The sequence below is a fragment of the Salvelinus alpinus genome, chromosome 34 (assembly GCF_045679555.1).
Source record: "Salvelinus alpinus chromosome 34, SLU_Salpinus.1, whole genome shotgun sequence".
NCBI classification, from domain to species: domain Eukaryota; kingdom Metazoa; phylum Chordata; class Actinopteri; order Salmoniformes; family Salmonidae; genus Salvelinus; species Salvelinus alpinus.
In genome coordinates this window covers 6,405,257-6,430,448 of record NC_092119.1, presented here as the reverse complement: position 1 = coordinate 6,430,448, position 25,192 = coordinate 6,405,257, and the positions used below count along the sequence as shown (strand labels likewise).

Below are 25,192 nucleotides of genomic sequence, written 5' to 3'. Positions count from 1 at the left end.
TGTCTCGTCTTCTCTACAGCATGTGATGAGTGGTCAGTGCTTTCCAGACCAGACCTCCACCATGATGTCAACCGGTTCGGACACACGGCCGTCTACAGTGACAGGTACAGAAACACCCTCTGATTGGTCAGGTACAAAGACACTTTCTATTGGGACAGAGGGACATGTAGTGTACAGTAAACTGGGACAGAGGGACATGTGGTGTACAGTAAACTGGGACAGAGGGACATGTGTTGTACAGTAAACTGGGACAGAGGGACATGTGTTGTACAGTAAACTGGGACAGAGGGACATGTGTTGTACAGTAAACTGGGACAGAGGGACATGTGGTGTACAGTAAACTGGGACAGAGGGACATGTGGTGTACAGTAAACTGGGACAGAGGGACATGTGTTGTACAGTAAACTGGGACAGAGGGACATGTGTTGTACAGTAAACTGGGACAGAGGGACATGTGGTGTACAGTAAACTGGGACAGAGGGACATGTGGTGTACAGTAAACTGGGACAGAGGGACATGTGTTGTACAGTAAACTGGGACAGAGGGACATGTGTTGTACAGTAAACTGGGACAGAGGGACATGTGGTGTACAGTAAACTGGGACATGTGTTGTACAGTAAACTGGGACAGAGGGACATGTAGTGTACAGTAAACTGGGACAGAGGGACATGTGGTGTACAGTAAACTGGGACAGAGGGACATGTGGTGTACAGTAAACTGGGACAGAGGGACATGTGGTGTACAGTAAACTGGGACAGAGGGACATGTGGTGTACAGTAAACTGGGACAGAGGGACATGTGGTGTACAGTAAACTGGGACAGAGGGACATGTGGTGTACAGTAAACTGGGACAGAGGGACATGTGGTGTACAGTAAACTGGGACAGAGGGACATGTGGTGTACAGTAAACTGGGACAGAGGGACATGTGGTGTACAGTAAACTGGGACAGAGGGACATGTGGTGTACAGTAAACTGGGACAGAGGGACATGTGGTGTACAGTAAACTGGGACAGAGGGACATGTGGTGTACAGTAAACTGGGACAGAGGGACATGTGGTGTACAGTAAACTGGGACAGAGGGACATGTGGTGTACAGTAAACTGGGACAGAGGGACATGTGTTGTACAGTAAACTGGGACAGAGGGACATGTGGTGTACAGTAAACTGGGACAGAGGGACATGTGTTGTACAGTAAACTGGGACAGAGGGACATGTGTTGTACAGTAAACTGGGACATGTGTTGTACAGTAAACTGGGACAGAGGGACATGTGTTGTACAGTAAACTGGGACATGTGTTGTACAGTAAACTGGGACAGAGGGACATGTGGTGTACAGTAAACTGGGACAGAGGGACATGTGGTGTACAGTAAACTGGGACAGAGGGACATGTGTTGTACAGTAAACTGGGACAGAGGGACATGTGTTGTACAGTAAACTGGGACAGAGGGACATGTGGTGTACAGTAAACTGGGACAAGTGTGTTGTACAGTAAACTGGGACAGAGGGACATGTGGTGTACAGTAAACTGGGACATGTGTTGTACAGTAAACTGGGACAGAGGGACATGTGGTGTACAGTAAACTGGGACAGAGGGACATGTGTTGTACAGTAAACTGGGACAGAGGGACATGTGGTGTACAGTAAACTGGGACAGAGGGACATGTGTTGTACAGTAAACTGGGACAGAGGGACATGTGTTGTACAGTAAACTGGGACAGAGGGACATGTGGTGTACAGTAAACTGGGACATGTGTTGTACAGTAAACTGGGACAGAGGGACATGTGGTGTACAGTAAACTGGGACAGAGGGACATGTAGTGTACAGTAAACTGGGACAGAGGGACATGTGGTGTACAGTAAACTGGGACAGAGGGACATGTGTTGTACAGTAAACTGGGACAGAGGGACATGTAGTGTACAGTAAACTGGGACAGAGGGACATGTGTTGTACAGTAAACTGGGACAGAGGGACATGTGGTGTACAGTAAACTGGGACAGAGGGACATGTGTTGTACAGTAAACTGGGACATGTGTTGTACAGTAAACTGGGACAGAGGGACATGTGGTGTACAGTAAACTGGGACAGAGGGACATGTGTTGTACAGTAAACTGGGACAGAGGGACATGTGGTGTACAGTAAACTGGGACAGAGGGACATGTGTTGTACAGTAAACTGGGACAGAGGGACATGTGTTGTACAGTAAACTGGGACAGAGGGACATGTGGTGTACAGTAAACTGGGACATGTGTTGTACAGTAAACTGGGACAGAGGGACATGTGGTGTACAGTAAACTGGGACATGTGGTGTACAGTAAACTGGGACAGAGGGACATGTGTTGTACAGTAAACTGGGACAGAGGGACATGTGGTGTACAGTAAACTGGGACAGAGGGACATGTGTTGTACAGTAAACTGGGACAGAGGGACATGTGGTGTACAGTAAACTGGGACAGAGGGACATGTGGTGTACAGTAAACTGGGACAGAGGGACATGTGTTGTACAGTAAACTGGGACAGAGGGACATGTGGTGTACAGTAAACTGGGACAGAGGGACATGTGGTGTACAGTAAACTGGGACAGAGGGACATGTGGTGTACAGTAAACTGGGACAGAGGGACATGTGTTGTACAGTAAACTGGGACAGAGGGACATGTGGTGTACAGTAAACTGGGACAGAGGGACATGTGGTGTACAGTAAACTGGGACAGAGGGACATGTGGTGTACAGTAAACTGGGACAGAGGGACATGTGTTGTACAGTAAACTGGGACAGAGGGACATGTGTTGTACAGTAAACTGGGACAGAGGGACATGTGGTGTACAGTAAACTGGGACAGAGGGACATGTGTTGTACAGTAAACTGGGACAGAGGGACATGTGGTGTACAGTAAACTGGGACAGAGGGACATGTGGTGTACAGTAAACTGGGACAGAGGGACATGTGTTGTACAGTAAACTGGGACAGAGGGACATGTGGTGTACAGTAAACTGGGACAGAGGGACATGTGTTGTACAGTAAACTGGGACAGAGGGACATGTGGTGTACAGTAAACTGGGACATGTGTTGTACAGTAAACTGGGACATGTGTTGTACAGTAAACTGGGACAGAGGGACATGTGTTGTACAGTAAACTGGGACGTGTTGTACAGTAAACTGGGACAGAGGGACATGTGTTGTACAGTAAACTGGGACAGAGGGACATGTGTTGTACAGTAAACTGGGACAGAGGGACATGTGGTGTACAGTAAACTGGGACAGAGGGACATGTGTTGTACAGTAAACTGGGACAGAGGGACATGTGGTGTACAGTAAACTGGGACAGAGGGACATGTGTTGTACAGTAAACTGGGACAGAGGGACATGTGGTGTACAGTAAACTGGGACAGAGGGACATGTGTTGTACAGTAAACTGGGACAGAGGGACATGTGGTGTACAGTAAACTGGGACAGAGGGACATGTGTTGTACAGTAAACTGGGACAGAGGGACATGTGGTGTACAGTAAACTGGGACAGAGGGACATGTGTTGTACAGTAAACTGGGACAGAGGGACATGTGGTGTACAGTAAACTGGGACATGTGTTGTACAGTAAACTGGGACATGTGTTGTACAGTAAACTGGGACAGAGGGACATGTGTTGTACAGTAAACTGGGACGTGTTGTACAGTAAACTGGGACATGTGTTGTACAGTAAACTGGGACATGTGTTGTACAGTAAACTGGGACATGTGTTGTACAGTAAACTGGGACATGTGTTGTACAGTAAACTGGGACATGTGTTGTACAGTAAACTAAGGACAGAGGGACATGTGGTGTACAGTAAACTGGGACAGAGGGACATGTGGTGTACAGTAAACTGGGACAGAGGGACATGTGGTGTACAGTAAACTGGGACAGAGGGACATGTGGTGTACAGTAAACTGGGACAGAGGGACATGTGGTGTACAGTAAACTGGGACAGAGGGACATGTGGTGTACAGTAAACTGGGACAGAGGGACATGTGGTGTACAGTAAACTGGGACAGAGGGACATGTGGTGTACAGTAAACTGGGACAGAGGGACATGTGGTGTACAGTAAACTGGGACAGAGGGACATGTGGTGTACAGTAAACTGGGACAGAGGGACATGTGTTGTACAGTAAACTGGGACAGAGGGACATGTGGTGTACAGTAAACTGGGACAGAGGGACATGTGTTGTACAGTAAACTGGGACAGAGGGACATGTGGTGTACAGTAAACTGGGACAGAGGGACATGTGGTGTACAGTAAACTGGGACAGAGGGACATGTGGTGTACAGTAAACTGGGACAGAGGGACATGTGTTGTACAGTAAACTGGGACAGAGGGACATGTGGTGTACAGTAAACTGGGACAGAGGGACATGTGGTGTACAGTAAACTGGGACAGAGGGACATGTGTTGTACAGTAAACTGGGACAGAGGGACATGTGGTGTACAGTAAACTGGGACAGAGGGACATGTGTTGTACAGTAAACTGGGACAGAGGGACATGTGGTGTACAGTAAACTGGGACAGAGGGACATGTGTTGTACAGTAAACTGGGACATGTGTGTGTACAGTAAACTGGGACAGAGGGACATGTGGTGTACAGTAAACTGGGACAGAGGGACATGTGGTGTACAGTAAACTGGGACAGAGGGACATGTGGTGTACAGTAAACTGGGACAGAGGGACATGTGTTGTACAGTAAACTGGGACAGAGGGACATGTGTTGTACAGTAAACTGGGACAGAGGGACATGTGGTGTACAGTAAACTGGGACATGTGTTGTACAGTAAACTGGGACAGAGGGACATGTGGTGTACAGTAAACTGGGACAGAGGGACATGTAGTGTACAGTAAACTGGGACAGAGGGACATGTGGTGTACAGTAAACTGGGACAGAGGGACATGTGTTGTACAGTAAACTGGGACAGAGGGACATGTGGTGTACAGTAAACTGGGACAGAGGGACATGTGTTGTACAGTAAACTGGGACAGAGGGACATGTGGTGTACAGTAAACTGGGACAGAGGGACATGTGTTGTACAGTAAACTGGGACAGAGGGACATGTGGTGTACAGTAAACTGGGACAGAGGGACATGTGGTGTACAGTAAACTGGGACAGAGGGACATGTGGTGTACAGTAAACTGGGACAGAGGGACATGTGGTGTACAGTAAACTGGGACAGAGGGACATGTGGTGTACAGTAAACTGGGACAGAGGGACATGTGGTGTACAGTAAACTGGGACAGAGGGACATGTGGTGTACAGTAAACTGGGACATGTGGTGTACAGTAAACTGGGACAGAGGGACATGTGGTGTACAGTAAACTGGGACAGAGGGACATGTGGTGTACAGTAAACTGGGACAGAGGGACATGTGTTGTACAGTAAACTGGGACAGAGGGACATGTGTTGTACAGTAAACTGGGACAGAGGGACATGTGTTGTACAGTAAACTGGGACAGAGGGACATGTGTTGTACAGTAAACTGGGACAGAGGGACATGTGGTGTACAGTAAACTGGGACAGAGGGACATGTGTTGTACAGTAAACTGGGACAGAGGGACATGTGTTGTACAGTAAACTGGGACAGAGGGACATGTGGTGTACAGTAAACTGGGACAGAGGGACATGTGTTGTACAGTAAACTGGGACAGAGGGACATGTGGTGTACAGTAAACTGGGACAGAGGGACATGTGGTGTACAGTAAACTGGGACAGAGGGACATGTGTTGTACAGTAAACTGGGACAGAGGGACATGTGGTGTACAGTAAACTGGGACAGAGGGACATGTGGTGTACAGTAAACTGGGACAGAGGGACATGTGGTGTACAGTAAACTGGGACAGAGGGACATGTGGTGTACAGTAAACTGGGACAGAGGGACATGTGTTGTACAGTAAACTGGGACAGAGGGACATGTGGTGTACAGTAAACTGGGACAGAGGGACATGTGGTGTACAGTAAACTGGGACAGAGGGACATGTGGTGTACAGTAAACTGGGACAGAGGGACATGTGTTGTACAGTAAACTGGGACAGAGGGACATGTGTTGTACAGTAAACTGGGACAGAGGGACATGTGGTGTACAGTAAACTGGGACAGAGGGACATGTGGTGTACAGTAAACTGGGACAGAGGGACATGTGTTGTACAGTAAACTGGGACAGAGGGACATGTGTTGTACAGTAAACTGGGACAGAGGGACATGTGGTGTACAGTAAACTGGGACAGAGGGACATGTGTTGTACAGTAAACTGGGACAGAGGGACATGTGGTGTACAGTAAACTGGGACATGTGTTGTACAGTAAACTGGGACATGTGTTGTACAGTAAACTGGGACAGAGGGACATGTGTTGTACAGTAAACTGGGACAGAGGGACATGACAGAGGTTGTACAGTAAACTGGGACAGAGGGACATGTGTTGTACAGTAAACTGGGACAGAGGGACATGTGGTGTACAGTAAACTGGGACAGAGGGACATGTGTTGTACAGTAAACTGGGACATGTGGTGTACAGTAAACTGGGACAGAGGGACATGTGTTGTACAGTAAACTGGGACAGAGGGACATGTGTTGTACAGTAACCTGGGACAGAGGGACATGTGTTGTACAGTAAACTGGGACATGTGGTGTACAGTAAACTGGGACATGTGTTGTACAGTAAACTGGGACATGTGTTGTACAGTAAACTGGGACAGAGGGACATGTGTTGTACAGTAAACTGGGACAGAGGGACATGTGGTGTACAGTAAACTGGGACATGTGTTGTACAGTAAACTGGGACATGTGTTGTACAGTAAACTGGGACATGTGTTGTACAGTAAACTGGGACATGTGTTGTACAGTAAACTGGGACATGTGTTGTACAGTAAACTGGGACATGTGTTGTACAGTAAACTGGGACATGTGTTGTACAGTAAACTGGGACATGTGTTGTACAGTAAACTGGGACATGTGTTGTACAGTAAACTGGGACATGTGGTGTACAGTAAACTGGGACAGAGGGACATGTGGTGTACAGTAAACTGGGACAGAGGGACATGTGGTGTACAGTAAACTGGGACAGAGGGACATGTGGTGTACAGTAAACTGGGAAAGAGGGACATGTGTTGTACAGTAAACTGGGGCAGATGTTGTACAGTAAACTGGGACATGTGTTGTACAGTAAACTGGGACAGGGACATGCGTTGTACAGTAAACTGGGACATGTGTTGTACAGTAAACTGGGGCAGATGTTGTACAGTAAACTGGGACATGTGTTGTACAGTAAACTGGGGCAGATGTTGTACAGTAAACTGGGACATGTGTTGTACAGTAAACTGGGGCAGATGTTGTACAGTAAACTGGGACATGTGTTGTACAGTAAACTGGGGCAGATGTTGTACAGTAAACTGGGGCAGATGTTGTACAGTAAACTGGGACAGATGTTGTACAGTAAACTGGGACAGATGTTGTACAGTAAACTGGGACAGATGTTGTACAGTAAACTGGGACAGATGTTGTACAGTAAACTGGGACAGATGTTGTACAGTAAACTGGGACAGATGTTGTACAGTAAACTGGGACAGATGTACATTCTCCTCCTCAGATCAGGCAGGACATCAGCCTATCCCCTCTCATTCTCCTCTTTAGATTAGGCAGGACATCAGCCTATCCCCTCTCATTCTCCTCTTTAGATTAGGCAGGACATCAGCCTATCCCCTCTCATTCTCCTCTTTAGATTAGGCAGGACATCAGCCTATCCCCTCTCATTCTCCTCTTTAGATTAGGCAGGACATCAGCCTATCCCCTCTCATTCTCCTCTTTAGATTAGGCAGGACATCAGCCTGTCCCCTCTCATTCTCCTCCTCAGATTAGACGGGACATCAGCCTGTCCCCTCTCATTCTCCTCCTCAGATTAGACGGGACATCAGCCTGTCCCCTCTCATTCTCCTCCTCAGATTAGACGGGGCATCAGCCTATCCCCTCTCATTCTCCTCCTCAGATTAGACGGGACATCAGCCTGTCCCCTCTCATTCTCCTCCTCAGATCAGACGGGACATCAGCCTGTCCCCTCTCATTCTCCTCCTCAGATTAGACGGGACATCAGCCTGTCCCCTCTCATTCTCCTCCTCAGATCAGACAGGACATCAGCCTGTCCCCTCTCATTCTCCTCCTCAGATCAGACAGGACATCAGCCTGTCCCCTCTCATTCTCCTCCTCAGATCAGACAGGACATCAGCCTGTCCCCTCTCATTCTCCTCCTCAGATCAGACGGGGGTGCCTAATGTGTACGCGACCAATAAAATGTTATTCCAAATCCTCTACATGTCCTACTTCCTGTGTGATGTCATCCTGACAGACCCTTGACAGAGGTCATACATTCCCTCCCCCTCCAGGGCTGGTGACTGTATGACTGTCCCCTGTTGGCCACGATCGGCCCCTTAGTTTTGTTGAGTAAGAGGTATTTTCCTGGCACCACTCTGCCAAGGCACATTCTCCCCGTCTCGTCGCTGTTAGTAATCAGGCCTACAACTGTTGTGTCGTCAGCAAAGTTGATGATTGAGTTAGAGGCGTGTGTGGCCACGCAGTCGTGTGTGAACAGGGCGTACAGGAAGAGGCTGAGCGTCCCTATGGGGCCCCAGTGTTGAGGATCAGCGTGGCAGCGACTGTTTTTGTTGTTAATTCTTTCCAATGTGTCAAGTAATTATCTTTTTGTTTTCTCACGATTTGGTTGGGTCTAATTGTGTTGCTGTTCTGGGGCTCTGTGGGGTCTGTTTGTGAACAGAGCCCCAGGACCAGCTTGCTTAGGGGACTCTTCTCCAGGTTCATCTCTCTGTAGGTGATGGCTTTGTTATGGAGGGTTTGGGAATCGCTTTCCTTTTAGGTGGTTATAGAATTTAACAGCTCTTTTCTGGATTTTGATAATTCGTGGATATCGACCTAATTCTGCTCTGCATGCATTATTTGGTGTTTTACGTTATGCACTGTGGATATTTTTGCAGAATTCTGCATGCAGAGTCTCAATTTGGTGTTTGTCTCATTTAGTGAATTGTTGGTTGGTGAGCGGACCCCAGACCTCACAACCATAAAGGGCAATGGGCTCTATGACTGATTCAAGTATTTTTAGCCAGATCCTAATTGGTATGTTGAATTTTATGTTCCTTTTGATGGCATAGAAGGCCCTTCTTGCCTTGTCTCTCAGCTCGTTCACAGCTTTGTGGAAGTTACCTGTGGTGCTGATGTTTAGGCCGAGGTATGTATAGTTTTTTGTGTGCTCTAGGGCAACGGTGTCTAGATGGAATTTGTGGTCCTGGCAACTGGACCTTTTTTGGAACACCATTATTTTTAGTCTTACTGAGATTTACTGTCAGCGCCCAGGTCTGACAGAATCTGTGCAGAAGATCTAGGTGCTGCTGTAGGCCCTCCTTGGTTGGGGACAGAAGCACCAGATCATCAGCAAACAGTAGACATTTGATTTCTGATTCTAGCAGGTGAAGCCGGGTGCTGCAGACTGTTCTAGTGCCCTCGCCAATTCGTTGATATATATGTTGAAGACGGTGGGGCTCAAGCTGCATCCCTGTCTTACTCCACGGCCCTCTCGCACGCTCTCTCTCTCTTTCTCTCTCTCACTCTCCTTTTCCCCCCTCTCTCTCCTCCAGTGTAATGTACGTGTTCGGGGGGTTCAACAGTCTCCTGCTGAGTGACATTCTGATGTATACGCCAGCCAGCTGCTCCAGCGCTCCCAACGCTGCCGTCTGTGCAGCAACCTGGCTGGGGGTTCACTGCCTCTGGAATGCTACCCTAGAGACCTGCCTGCCTTGGGACGCGAACCCCGGATTCCTGGATGAGCAGACCGCCTCCTGTGGAACCAGAACATGTAGGTAACCTGTCTATCTAACGAACCTCTAACTTACCCCCACTTACCATCATACAGTTTACTACCTCCCTTATCAAAGAGAAAATAAACCCTGCTCTTCCTGGTATTTTATTAAGGCTACCTCCTTTATAACCCTAAGGCCCTATAGACCTTTTGAACTGTTGTTTGAGGAGGAGCCCTGGAACCTTCCGGTGTGTTTGGAAACAACTAACTTTGTCTAGTGGTTTTAGGTCAATATTGCGGGATGTTCTTTACGACCGGGGGCGAATCTGTTTTTGCACATTTTAGTTTATAGATTTGATAGATTTCCAAAAGAGGCATTGCAGCGGGCTGCATGGAGAGTAACGTTAGCATCAGGAGGTGGCGGTGCCAGGATAAGTATAGTGGGCAGAGCCAAGCACGAGCTAGCGAGATCCTAATGGCACGTTCTAGCATGTATTTGCATGTTTCGGTTGGGGAACGCCTTCTCTGTGAAGTATGTGTATGCAATAACTCAATTTTCCCTTGCACTCCTTGTAAACAACACCATTTTTCAGAACTTTGGCGAAGGGCCTACAAATCGTATTGCTGTTCGTATCAGAGTTTCGTTTTGGGGACAGAACACTGATATCGGGCTTTTAATTAACGGAAAGATCAGCAGAATGTCGGCCCAGTTCTTTTTCCTCTAGTCCACAATCATCTCCTTTGTCTTGATCACATTGAGGGTGAGGTTGTTGTCCTGGCACCACCCGGCCAGGTCTCTGATCTCCTCCCTATAGGCTGTCTCATCATTGTCGGTGATCAGGCCTACCACTGTTGTGTCATCAGCAAACTTAATGATGGTGTTGGAGTCGTGCCTGGCCGTGCAGTCATGAGTGAACAGGGAGTACAGGAGGGGACTGAGCACTCAACCCTGAGGGGCCCCCGTGTTGAGGATCAGCGTGGCGAATGTGTTGTTACCTACGAATGTGTTGTTACCTACCCTTGGTGCTCTCATGCATGCTTCAGTGTTGCTTGCCTCGAGGCGGAAGATAGTCCTTCTCTCTTTACTTTTGTTCAGTCTGATAAATGCGGTTATCGGCCAAAACATCATGTTTTTTTACTTTTTTCAAAAAAACATTATTTAAAACAATCTCTTGATGGTGTGATAGGGAGTCTCCGCTATCTCTCTTGTTGTAGGGAAGATTGAAGCATCAACCAACCCTTTCATATGCCCAGTATTGACTGTTTACATCCTGTGTGTTGATCATAGATGCTTATAGCAATACAGGTGTATAGCCTATACTATAGTATTAGTATACTATATTAGTAATATACTATACTAATAATATACTATACTACACGATTGCTATACTAGTAATATACTATATTAGTACTAAACTTACTATACTCTTCGGGGTGGCAAGTAGCCTAGTGGTTAGAGCGTTGGACTAGTAACCAGCAGGTAGCCTAGTGGTTAGAGTGTTGGACTAGTAACCAGCAGGTAGACTAGTGGTTAGAGCGTTGGACCAGTAACCAGCAGGTAGACTAGTGGTTAGAGTGTTGGACTAGTAACCAGCAGGTAGACTAGTGGTTAGAGTGTTGGACTAGTAACCAGCAGGTAGACTAGTGGTTAGAGTGTTGGACTAGTAACCAGCAGGTAGACTAGTGGTTAGAGTGTTGGACTAGTAACCAGCAGGTAGACTAGTGGTTAGAGTGTTGGACTAGTAACCAGCAGGTAGCCTAGTGGTTAGAGCGTTGGACTAGTAACCAGCAGGTAGCCTAGTGGTTAGAGTGTTGGACTAGTAACCAGCAGGTAGACTAGTGGTTAGAGTGTTGGACTAGTAACCAGCAGGTAGCCTAGTGGTTAGAGCGTTGGACTAGTAACCAGCAGGTAGCCTAGTGGTTAGAGCGTTGGACTAGTAACCAGCAGGTAGCCTAGTGGTTAGAGCGTTGGACTAGTAACCAGCAGGTAGTCTAGTGGTTAGAGCGTTGGACTAGTAACCAGCAGGTAGCCTAGTGGTTAGAGCGTTGGACTAGTAACCAGCAGGTAGCTTAGTGGTTAGAGCTTTGGACTAGTAACCAGCAGGTAGCCTAGTGGTTAGAGCGTTGGACTAGTAACCAGCAGGTTGCCTAGTGGTTAGAGTGTTGGACTAGTAACCAGCAGGTAGACTAGTGGTTAGAGCGGTGGACTAGTAACCAGCAGGTAGCCTAGTGGTTAGAGTGTTGGACTAGTAACCAGCAGGTAGCCTAGTGGTTAGAGTGTTGGACTAGTAACCAGCAGGTAGCCTAGTGGTTAGAGCGTTGGACCAGCAGGTAGCCTAGTGGTTAGAGCGTTGGACTAGTAACCAGCAGGTAGTCTGGTGGTTAGAGCGTTGGACTAGTAACCAGCAGGTAGCTTAGTGGTTAGAGCGTTGGACTAGTAACCAGCAGGTAGCCTAGTGGTTAGAGTGTTGGACTAGTAACCAGCAGGTAGACTAGTGGTTAGAGTGTTGGACTAGTAACCAGCAGGTAGCCTAGTGGTTAGAGCGTTGGACTAGTAACCAGCAGGTAGCCTAGTGGTTAGAGTGTTGGACTAGTAACCAGCAGGTAGCCTAGTGGTTAGAGTGTTGGACTAGTAACCAGCAGGTAGCCTAGTGGTTAGAGTGTTGGACTAGTAACCAGCAGGTAGCCTAGTGGTTAGAGTGTTGGACTAGTAACCAGCAGGTAGTCTAGTGGTTATTGCCTAGTGGTTAGAGTGTTGGACTAGTAACCAGCAGGTAGCCTAGTGGTTAGAGCGTTGGACTAGTAACCAGCAGGTAGACTAGTGGTTAGAGTGTTGGACTAGTAACCAGCAGGTAGACTAGTGGTTAGAGTGTTGGACTAGTAACCAGCAGGTAGACTAGTGGTTAGAGTGTTGGACTAGTAACCAGCAGGTTGCCTAGTGGTTAGAGCGTTGGACTAGTAACCAGCAGGTAGCCTAGTGGTTAGAGAGTTGGACCAGTAACCAGCAGGTAGCCTAGTGGTTAGAGCGTTGGACCAGTAACCAGCAGGTAGCCTAGTGGTTAGAGTGTTGGACTAGTAACCAGCAGGTAGCCTAGTGGTTAGAGTGTTGGACTAGTAACCAGCAGGTAGTCTAGTGGTTATTGCCTAGTGGTTAGAGTGTTGGACTAGTAACCAGCAGGTAGCCTAGTGGTTAGAGCGTTGGACTAGTAACCAGCAGGTAGACTAGTGGTTAGAGTGTTGGACTAGTAACCAGCAGGTAGACTAGTGGTTAGAGTGTTGGACTAGTAACCAGCAGGTAGACTAGTGGTTAGAGTGTTGGACTAGTAACCAGCAGGTTGCCTAGTGGTTAGAGCGTTGGACTAGTAACCAGCAGGTAGCCTAGTGGTTAGAGAGTTGGACCAGTAACCAGCAGGTAGACTAGTGGTTAGAGTGTTGGACTAGTAACCAGCAGGTAGACTAGTGGTTAGAGTGTTGGACTAGTAACCAGCAGGTTGCCTAGTGGTTAGAGCGTTGGACTAGTAACCAGCAGGTAGCCTAGTGGTTAGAGAGTTGGACCAGTAACCAGCAGGTAGACTAGTGGTTAGAGTGTTGGACTAGTAACCAGCAGGTAGACTAGTGGTTAGAGTGTTGGACTAGTAACCAGCAGGTAGACTAGTGGTTAGAGTGTTGGACTAGTAACCAGCAGGTAGCCTAGTGGTTAGAGAGTTGGACCAGTAACCAGCAGGTAGCCTAGTGGTTAGAGCGTTGGACCAGTAACCAGCAGGTAGCCTAGTGGTTAGAGTGTTGGACTAGTAACCAGCAGGTAGACTAGTGGTTAGAGTGTTGGGCTAGTAACCGAAGGGTTGCTGGATCTAATCCCTGAGCTGACAAGGTAAACATCTGTAATTCTGCCCCTGAACAAGGCAGGTAGTTAACACACTGTTCCTAGGCCGTCATTGAAAATAAGAATTTGTTCTTAACTGTCTTGCCTAGTTAAATAAAGGTTAAATAACCCTTCTAAAACTGCACTGTTGGTTAAGGGCTTGTAAATAAGCATTTCACAGTAAGGTCTACACTTTTTGTATTTGGCGCATGTGACAAATAAAGTTTGATTTAATATACTATATTAGTACTACACTATTTTTTATACTGTACTAGTACTATACTATATTAGTATTACATTGTTACTATGGTATACTACTAATATACTATACTACTAATATACGATACCACGCTATACTATACTAGTACTACACTAGTACTATACTACTAATATATGATACCCCGCTATACTATACTAGTACTATACTACTAATATACTATTATTCTGCTAAACTTGTAGTATTCTATTACCACAGTATGGATTAACAAGGTCCTCTCTGGTTGTATTGTAGATGCTGATCGTTGTGACCACTACACGGACTGTTACAGCTATACTAAATATGACTCTCTGGTTGTATTGTAGATGCTGACAACGATCGTTGTGACCACTACACGGACTGCTACAGCTGTACAGCCAATACTAACGGCTGTCAGTGGTGTGCTGTTCAGTGTGTCTCCGTGAGCTCCAACTGCACGGCCGTCACGGTAAGAATGGGCCGCGACCGGTTACTTTACATTTAGATAAGATGGACTTTCACACAATGTGTATTTGGTAACATTAGGGTTGGAAAAATTACAGTAACTTTCATAAAATACTCAGGTTTTCAATTTGTTTTGAATGTTCCTGGAATCAGGAGGGAGCAAGCAGGAAACGCAGGAATCGTCATGTATGTGAACGTATGTCTTCCTACCCCAGGGGGCCATAGTGGAGTATGATGTCTGCCCCAAAGACAACCCATCATATATCTGCAACAAGAAGACCAGCTGTAAGAGCTGTGGGGTGGACCAGAACTGCCAGTGGGAACCTCGAAACCAGGAGTGTATCGCTCTACCAGGTGAGAACCCCACAAAACAGGAGTGTATCGCTCTACCAGGTGAGAACCCAGACGTGTACCTATCTACCTGGTAAGAAACCAGAAGTGTACCTCTCTACCTGGTAAGAAACCAGAAGTGTACCTATCTACCTGGTAAGAGCCTAGAAACCAGAAGTGTTTATTTTTTTAATTAAATGTATAGTTTTTTTTAATCTCCTTTTTCTGTTTTATACTACTGTACATCTCATCAGAACTGTAATGGTTACTGGTATTAACTTATTAAATATGTCATATTTGTTTTACGTATTAATTATAATGGTATACTGTACTATTAATTGTAGGATTTGGTTCTTCCTAATTAAGCATTAATCATATATAATAGAAAATAACCTATCACATAGCCAATATCCTGTTTTTTTCTCTACTTTTGATGTTGTCCTGATCATTTGAGAGTTAAGGTTGGATGTTTAAACGGACCCTCTGTCTTGTCCTGTCCACCCTCTAGAGATTATCTCTATCTATATACACTACCGGTAAAAGGTTTTACAACACCTCCATTTTTCATTTTTTAAATAAAAATTCACACAGTTTAATGTCTTAATGTACTTAATGAAATTAAAGCATATAACAGATAAACAATTGGAGACAAAGAAATCATGGAATCTGTTATCTACATTTTTGACTCATCAAAGTAGCCACCTTTTTTGCAGACATAACAGCCGAACACACTCGTGGCAATCTTTCTACAACAGAAATCAAATATTGTCGGGAAAGTTCTTCCCACCGCTGTTTCAGAAGTTCCCACTAATGCGTTGCACTTGTAGGTTGCTTTGCTTCGGCCCAGTTCATCCCAAACCAGCTCCATGGGGCTGAAGTCTGGAGACGGTGCTGGCCATTCCATGAGTTGAAGCCTACTGCCTTGTTCTCTTCTTCTATGGTAGTTCTGACATCCTGGAGGTATGTTCTGGGTCGTTATCTTGCTGTAGGATGAACCTCATAGCCTGGAGGTATGTTCTGGGTCATTATCTTGCTGTAGGATGAACCCCATATCCTGGAGGTATGTTCTGGGTCGTTATCTTGCTGTAGGATGAACCCCATATCCTGGAGGTATGTTCTGGGTCATTATCTTGCTGTAGGATGAACCCCATATCCTGGAGGTATGTTCTGGGTCGTTATCTTGCTGTAGGATGAACCTCATAGCCTGGAGGTATGTTCTGGGTCGTTATCTTGCTGTAGGATGAACCCCATATCCTGGAGGTATGTTCTGGGTCATTATCTTGCTGTAGGATGAACCCCATAGTCTGGAGGTATGTTCTGGGTCGTTATCTTGCTGTAGGATGAACCCCATATCCCGGAGGTATGTTCTGGGTCATCATCTTGCTGTAGGATGAACCCCATACCCTGGAGGTATGTTCTGGGTCATTATCTTGCTGTAGGTTGAACCCCATAGTCTGGAGGTATGTTCTGGGTCGTTATCTTGCTGTAGGATGAACCCCATATCCTGGAGGTATGTTCTGGGTCATTATCTTGCTGTAGGATGAACCTCATAGCCTGGAGGTATGTTCTGGGTCGTTATCTGCTGTAGGATGAACCTCATAGTCTGGAGGTATGTTCTGGGTCGTTATCTGCTGTAGGTTGAACCTCATAGCCTGGAGGTATGTTCTGGGTCGTTATCTGCTGTAGGTTGAACCTCATAGTCTGGAGGTATGTTCTGGGTCGTTATCTTGCTGTAGGATGAACCTCATAGCCTGGAGGTATGTTCTGGGTCGTTATCTTGCTGTAGGATGAACCTCATAGTCTGGAGGTATGTTCTGGGTCGTTATCTGCTGTAGGATGAACCTCATAGTCTGGAGGTATGTTCTTGGTCGTTATCTTGCTGTAGGATGAACCTCATAGCCTGGAGGTATGTTCTGGGTCGTTATCTTGCTGTAGGATGAACCTCATAGTCTGGAGGTATGTTCTGGGTCGTTATCTGCTGTAGGATGAACCTCATAGCCTGGAGGTATGTTCTGGGTCGTTATCTGCTGTAGGATGAACCCCATATCCTGGAGGTGTGTTCTGGGTCGTTATCTGCTGTAGGATGAACCCCATATCCTGGAGGTGTGTTCTGGGTCGTTATCTGCTGTAGGATGAACCCCATATCCTGGAGGTGTGTTCTGGGTCGTTATCTGCTGTAGGATGAACCTCATAGCCTGGAGGTATGTTCTGGGTCGTTATCTTGCTGTAGGATGAACCTCATAGCCTGGAGGTATGTTCTGGGTCGTTATCTTGCTGTAGGATGAACCCCATAGTCTGGAGGTATGTTCTGGGTCGTTATCTTGCTGTAGGATGAACCCCATAGTCTGGAGGTATGTTCTGGGTCGTTATCTTACTGTAGGATGAACCCCATAGTCTGGAGGTATGTTCTGGGTCGTTATCTTGCTGTAGGATGAACCTCATAGCCTGGAGGTATGTTCTGGGTCATTATCTTGCTGTAGGATGAACCTCATAGCCTGGAGGTATGTTCTGGGTCATTATCTTGCTGTAGGATGAACCCCATAGTCTGGAGGTATGTTCTGGGTCGTTATCTTACTGTAGGATGAACCCCATAGTCTGGAGGTATATTCTGGGTCGTTATCTTACTGTAGGATGAACCCCATAGTCTGGAGGTATGTTCTGGGTCGTTATCTTGCTGTAGGATGAACCCCATAGTCTGGAGGTATGTTCTGGGTCGTTATCTTGCTGTAGGATGAACCTCATAGCCTGGAGGTATGTTCTGGGTCATTATCTTGCTGTAGGATGAACCTCATAGCCTGGAGGTATGTTCTGGGTCATTATCTTGCTGTAGGATGAACCCCATAGTATGGAGGTATGTTCTGGGTCGTTATCTTGCTGTAGGATGAACCTCATAGCCTGGAGGTGTGTTCTGGGTCATTATCTTGCTGTAGGATGAACCCCATAGCCTGGAGGTATGTTCTGGGTCATTATCTTGCTGTAGGATGAACCTCATAGCCTGGAGGTATGTTCTGGGTCGTTATCTTGCTGTAGGATGAACCTCATAGTCTGGAGGTATGTTATGGGTCATTATCTTGCTGTAGGATGAACCTCATAGCCTGGAGGTATGTTCTGGGTCGTTATCTTGCTGTAGGATGAACCCCATATCCTGGAGGTATGTTCTGGGTCGTCATCTTGCTGTAGGATGAACCCCATATCCTGGAGGTATGTTCTGGGTCATTATCTTGCTGTAGGATGAACCTCATAGTCTGGAGGTATGTTCTGGGTCATTATCTTGCTGTAGGATGAACCCCATATCCTGGAGGTATGTTCTGGGTCGTCATCTTGCTGTAGGATGAACCTCATAGTCTGGAGGTATGTTCTGGGTCATTATCTTGCTGTAGGATGAACCTCATAGTCTGGAGGTATGTTCTGGGTCATTATCTTGCTGTAGGATGAACCCCATATCCTGGAGGTATGTTCTGGGTCGTCATCTTGCTGTAGGATGAACCTCATAGTCTGGAGGTATGTTCTGGGTCATTATCTTGCTGTAGGATGAACCCCATATCCTGGAGGTGTGTTCTGGGTCGTCATCTTGCTGTAGGATGAACCCCATAGTCTGGAGGTATATTCTGGGTCATTATCTTGCTGTAGGATGAACCTCATAGCCTGGAGGTATGTTCTGGGTCGTTATCTTGCTGTAGGATGAACCCCATAGCCTGGAGGTATGTTCTGGGTCATTATCTTGCTGTAGGATGAACCTCATAGCCTGGAGGTATGTTCTGGGTCGTTATCTTGCTGTAGGATGAACCTCATAGCCTGGAGGTATGTTCTGGGTCGTTATCTTGCTGTAGGATGAACCTCATAGCCTGGAGGTATGTTCTGGGTCATTATCTTGCAGTAGGATGAACCCCATAGTCTGGAGGTATGTTCTGGGTCGTTATCTTGCTGTAGGATGAACCCCATAGTCTGGAGGTATGTTCTGGGTCGTTATCTTGCTGTAGGATGAACCCCATAGTCTGGAGGTATATTCTGGGTCGTTATCTTACTGTAGGATGAACCCCATAGTCTGGAGGTATGTTCTGGGTCGTTATCTTGCTGTAGGATGAACCCCATAGTCTGGAGTTATGTTCTGGGTCGTTATCTTGCTGTAGGATGAACCTCATAGCCTGGAGGTATGTTCTGGGTCATTATCTTGCTGTAGGATGAACCTCGTAGCCTGGAGGTATGTTCTGGGTCATTATCTTGCTGTAGGATGAACCCCATAGTCTGGAGGTATGTTCTGGGTCGTTATCTTGCTGTAGGATGAACCTCATAGCCTGGAGGTGTGTTCTGGGTCATTATCTTGCTGTAGGATGAACCCCATAGCCTGGAGGTATGTTCTGGGTCATTATCTTGCTGTAGGATGAACCTCATAGCCTGGAGGTATGTTCTGGGTCGTTATCTTGCTGTAGGATGAACCTCATAGTCTGGAGGTATGTTCTGGGTCATTATCTTGCTGTAGGATGAACCTCATAGCCTGGAGGTATGTTCTGGGTCGTTATCTTGCTGTAGGATGAACCTCATAGTCTGGAGGTATGTTCTGGGTCGTTATCTTGCTGTAGGATGAACCCCATAGTCTGGAGGTTTATTCTGGGTCATTATCTTGCTGTAGGATGAACCCCATAGCCTGGAGGTATGTTCTGGGTCGTTATCTTGCTGTAGGATGAACCCCATAGCCTGGAGGTATGTTCTGGGTCATTATCTTGCTATAGGATGAACCTCATAGCCTGGAGGTATGTTCTGGGTCGTTATCTTGCTGTAGGATGAACCTCATAGCCTGGAGGTATGTTCTGGGTCGTTATCTTGCTGTAGGATGAACCTCATAGCCTGGAGGTATGTTCTGGGTCATTATCTTGCAGTAGGATGAACCCCATAGTCTGGAGGTATGTTCTGGGTCGTTATCTTGCTGTAGGATGAACCCCATAGTCTGGAGGTATGTTCTGGGTCGTTATCTTGCTGTAGGATGAACACCATAGTCTGGAGGTATGTTCTGGGTCATTATCTTGCTGTAGGATGAACACCATAGTCTGGAGGTATGTTCTGGGTCATTATCTTGCTGTAGGATGAACCTCATAGCCTGGAGGTGTGTTCTGGGTCATTATCTTGCTGTAGGATGAACCCCATAGTCTGGAGGTATGTTCTGGGTCGTTATCTTGCTGTAGGATGAACCTCATCGCCTGGAGGTATGTTCTGGGTCATTATCTTGCTGTAGGATGAACCCCATAGTCTGGAGGTATGTTCTGGGTCGTTATCTTGCTGTAGGATGAACCCCATATCCTGGAGGTATGTTCTGGGTCATTATCTTGCTGTAGGATGAACCTCATAGCCTGGAGGTATGTTCTGGGTCGTTATCTTGCTGTAGGATGAACCTCATAGCCTGGAGGTATGTTCTGGGTCATTATCTTGCTGTAGGATGAACCTCATAGCCTGGAGGTATGTTCTGGGTCGTTATCTTGCTGTAGGATGAACCCCATAGTCTGGAGGTATGTTCTGGGTCATTATCTTGCTGTAGGATGAACCTCATAGCCTGGAGGTATGTTCTGGGTCATTATCTTGCTGTAGGATGAACCTCATAGCCTGGAGGTATGTTCTGGGTCGTTATCTTGCTGTAGGATGAACCTCATAGCCTGGAGGTATGTTCTGGGTCATTATCTTGCTGTAGGATGAACCCCATAGCCTGGAGGTATGTTCTGGGTCATTATCTTGCTGTAGGATGAACCTCATAGCCTGGAGGTATGTTCTGGGTCATTATCTTGCTGTAGGATGAACCTCATAGCCTGGAGGTATGTTCTGGGTCATTATCTTGCTGTAGGATGAACCTCATAGCCTGGAGGTATGTTCTGGGTCGTTATCTTGCTGTAGGATGAACCCCATAGTCTGGAGGTATGTTCTGGGTCGTTATCTTGCTGTAGGATGAACCTCATAGCCTGGAGGTATGTTCTGGGTCGTCATCTTGCTGTAGGATGAACCTCATAGTCTGGAGGTATGTTCTGGGTCATTATCTTACTGTAGGATGAACCCCATAGTCTGGAGGTATGTTCTGGGTCATTATCTTACTGTAGGATGAACCCCATATCCTGGAGGTATGTTCTGGGTCATTATCTTACTGTAGGATGAACCTCATAGCCTGGAGGTATGTTCTGGGTCATTATCTTGCTGTAGGATGAACCTCATATCCTGGAGGTATGTTCTGGGTCGTTATCTTGCTGTAGGATGAACCCCATAGTCTGGAGGTATGTTCTGGGTCATTATCTTGCTGTAGGATGAACCCCATATCCTGGAGGTATGTTCTGGGTCGTTATCTTGCTGTAGGATGAACCTCATAGCCTGGAGGTATGTTCTGGGTCGTTATCTTGCTGTAGGATGAACCCCATAGTCTGGAGGTATGTTCTGGGTCGTTATCTTGCTGTAGGATGAACCTCATAGCCTGGAGGTATGTTCTGGGTCGTTATCTTGCTGTAGGATGAACCCCATAGTCTGGAGGTATGTTCTGGGTCGTTATCTTGCTGTAGGATGAACCCCATAGTCTGGAGGTATGTTCTGGGTCGTTATCTTGCTGTAGGATGAACCTCATAGCCTGGAGGTATGTTCTGGGTCGTTATCTTGCTGTAGGATGAACCTCATAGCCTGGAGGTATGTTCTGGGTCGTTATCTTGCTGTAGGATGAACCTCATAGCCTGGAGGTATGTTCTGGGTCGTTATCTTGCTGTAGGATGAACCTCATAGCCTGGAGGTATGTTCTGGGTCGTTATCTTGCTGTAGGATGAACCTCATAGCCTGGAGGTGTGTTCTGGGTCATTATCTTGCTGTAGGATGAACCCCATAGTCTGGAGGTATGTTCTGGGTCGTTATCTTGCTGTAGGATGAACCCCATATCCTGGAGGTGTGTTCTGGGTCATTATCTTGCTGTAGGATGAACCTCATAGCCTGGAGGTGTGTTCTGGGTCGTTATCTTTCTGTAGGATGAACCCCTGACCAACTAGGCAAACACCAGAGGGTATTGCATGGTGCTACAAAATGCTGTGGTAGCCATTTTGGTTCAGAGTGCCACTCACTCTGTGCAGGTTGCAGACTCTGGATCCAGCGAAAGAGCCCCAGATCACCACGCTTCCTCCTCCATGTTTGACACTGAGGAACCATCGGTTCTCCTACTCGACGGCGTAGAAAAACCCTGCGTGATGAACCGTAGGTTTCTTCCGGTCTTCAGTAGTTCCCAGGCGGTGCTTCATGGCCCAGCTTCTCATTTTGCCATCGGTCTTACAGCCACGCGACCTGTCAAACCTGCAGCTCCAAGTCTTCTCTTCACACTTGAAACTGAGACTTGCTGAGACTGTCGTCCTGCAAGCTGTTGACTCTCAGAAACCTGTCTTCTGATTCTGTTGTGTCTTTGGGTCTGCCAGACCTCTTCCTGTCTGCCAGACCTCTTCCTGTCTGCCAGACCTCTTCCTGTCAGAGTTTCCCAGTGCCTTTTGATGGTGTAGGAAACTGTACTCACTGACACCGTGGCTTTCTAAAGGACCTATAAGTTTAAGGGTTATAATGGTCTTCCTTTGTTAAGAGGGTGCAGTAACACAGTCAGTTCCAACTCTGCTTTTATACAGACAGGAAAGGGTTTGGAAGTTAGCTACAACATCTGGGACACCTGTAGGAATTGTTAGCATTAACTTTCAAGGCTTAATTTACTTCCTTACTTTGTTAACCCATTACTTGTTCCCCGGAAAAAGGCCTTTTTTGTAACTCTGAAATGTTCTTTATTTTTATTTTTACGTCTTGCAGTTTATCGCTTACCTTTGTACCATTTCAGGTTATTAACTGGTTAAATTTCAATAAAAACTGGAAAAAAATGGGGGTGTTGTAAAACTTTGGACCAGTAGTGTAAATCTCTATTTCTAATCAATATTTCTCTTCCTCCAGAGAATATATGTGGTGAGAACTGGCACCTGGTGGGTAACTCGTGTCTCAAGTTCATCACAGCCAAGGACTCGTACGACAACGCCAAGCTGACCTGTCGGGGTCACAACGCCGCCCTGGCCTCACTGACCAATCAGAAGATGGTGGACTTCGTCCTTAAAGAGCTGCAGATCATGAGCGTTCTGGTGAGCAAGGTCACTATAGTTACAATATATTACAACATATATAGCAAGGTCACAATATACGGTGCATTTGGAAAGTATTCAGAACGCTTGACTTTTTCCACATTTTGCTACGTTACAGCCTTATTATAAAATGTATTCGTTTTTTTTCTCTTCATCAATCTACACAAAATACCCAATAATGACAAACCAAAAACAGATTTGTAGAAATGTTTGCAAATTTATAAAAAAGAAATAAAACTGAAATATCACATTTATATAAGTATTCAGACCCTTTACTCAGTACTTTGTTTAAGCACCTTTGGCAGTGATTACAGCCTCAAGTCTTCTTTGGTATGACGCTACAAGCTTGGCACAACTGTATTTAGGGAGTTTCTCCCATTCTTCTCTGCAGATCCTCTCAAGCTCTGTCAGGTTGGATGGGGAGTGTCGCTGCACAGCTATTTTCAGGTCTCTCCAGAGATATTTGATCGGGTTCAAGTCTGGGCTCTGGCTGGGCCACACAATGACATTCAGAGACTTGTCCCGAAGCCTCTCCTGCGTTGTCTTGGCTGTGTGCTTAGGGTCGTTGACCTGTTGGAAGGTGAACCTTCGCCCCAGTCTGAGGTCCTGAGTGCTCTGGAGCAGGTTTTCATCAAGGATCTCTCTGTACTTTGCTCCGTTTATCTTTCCCTCGATCCTGACTAGTCTCCCAGTCCCTGCTGCTGAAAAACATTCTCACAGCATGATGCTGCCACCAACATGCTTCACTGTAGGGACGGTGGCAGGTCTCCTCCAGACGTGACTCTTGGCATTCATGCCAAAGAGTCCAATCTTGGTTTCATCAGACCAGAGAATATTGTTTCTCATGGTCTGAGATTCTTTAGGAGCCTTTTGGCTGTCATGTGCCTTTCACTGAGGAGTGGCTTCCGTCTGGCCACTCTACCATAAAGGCCTGATTGGTGGAGTGCTTCAGAGATGTTTGTCCTTCTGGAATGTTATTCCATGTCCACAGAGGAACTCTAGAGCTCTGTCAGAGTGACCATCGGGTTCTTGGTCACCTCCCTGACCAAGGTCCTTCTCCCCCGATTGCTCAGCTTGTCCGGGCGGCCAGCTCTAGGAAGAGTCTTGGTGGTTCCAAACTTCTTCTATTTAAGAATGATGGAGGCCACTGTGTTCTTAGTGACCTTCAATGCTGCAGCAATTTTTTTGGGTACCCTTCCCCAGATCTGTGCCTCGACACAATCCTGCATCAGACCTCTACGAACAATTCCTTCGACCTCATGGCTTGGTTTTTGCTCTGACATGCACTGTCAACCGTGGGACCTTATATAGACAGATGTGTGTGCCTTTCCAACTCATGTCCAATCAATTGAATTTACCATAAGTGGACTCCAATCAAGTAGAAACATCTCAAGGATGATCAATGGAAACAGGATGCACCTGAGCTCAATTTCAAGTCTCGTAGGAAACGGTCTGAATACTTATGTAAATAAGGTATTTCTCTTTTTTATTTCTAATAAATTTGCACGTTTTCAAAAATCTGTTTTCGCTTTGTCATTATGGGGTATTGTGTGTAGATTGCTGAATTTATTTTTTTTTCAAAACATTTTAGAATAAGGCTGTAATGTAACACGTTGTGGAAAACGCCAGGGGGTCTGAGTACTTTCCGAATGCTGAAGTTACAATATATACTGAACAAACATATAAATGCAACATGTAAAGTGTTGGTCCCATGTTTCATGAGCTGAAATAAAAAGATCCCAGACATTTTCCATACGCAGAAAAATATTATTTATCTCAAAAGTGCACAAATTTGTTTACATCCCTGTTAGTGAACATTTGTCCTTTACCAAGATAATCCATCCACCTGACAGGTGTGGCATATCAAGAAGCTGATTAAAAACCATGGTCATTACACAGGTCCACCTTGTGCTGGGGACAATAAAAGGCCACTGAGTTTTGTCTCACAACATAATGCCACAGATGTCTCAAGTTTTGAGGGAGCGTGCAATTGCCATGCTGACTGCAGGAATGTCCACTAATTTCTCTACCATAAGCCGGCTCCAACTTCGTTTTAGAGAATTTGGCAGTACGTCCAACCGGCCTCACAACCGCAGACCACGCCAGCCCAGGACCTCCACATCCGTCTTTTTCACCTGCGGGACCGTCTGAGATCATCCCCCTGAAACAGCTGATGAAACTATTTATTTATATTGTCTGTAATAGAGCCCTTTTTTGGGTGGAAAACTCATTCTGATTGGCTGGGCCCGGCTGCCCAGTGGGTGGGCCCATGCGCTCCAAGGCCCACCCATGGCTGAACCCCTGCCAGTTCATGTGAAATCCATAGATTAGGGCCTAATTAATATATTAAATTGACTGATTTCCTAT

At 46.4% G+C, this 25,192-nt stretch overlaps 1 protein-coding gene across 7 annotated transcripts in view; it reads left to right on the top strand.

Moving 5' to 3' along the window:
* atrn (attractin) overlaps positions 1-25,192 on the top strand; it is a 293,535-nt gene that overhangs the window by 88,205 nt on the left and 180,138 nt on the right. For 5 of the 7 annotated variants that reach the window (XR_011672583.1, XM_071382286.1, XM_071382284.1 and 2 more), the window contains exons 11-15: positions 20-104; positions 9,659-9,876; positions 14,264-14,385; positions 14,597-14,735; positions 22,644-22,834. Coding sequence is in view for 6 of the 7 variants with exons in the window: in XM_071382286.1 (XP_071238387.1) it covers positions 20-104; positions 9,659-9,876; positions 14,264-14,385; positions 14,597-14,735; positions 22,644-22,834 (755 nt within the window). In the remaining variant the exon portion in view is untranslated. The remainder of the gene's footprint in view (positions 1-19; positions 105-9,658; positions 9,877-14,263; positions 14,386-14,596; positions 14,736-22,643; positions 22,835-25,192) is intronic. The other 2 variants (XM_071382288.1, XM_071382287.1) reach the window with 1 other exon arrangement.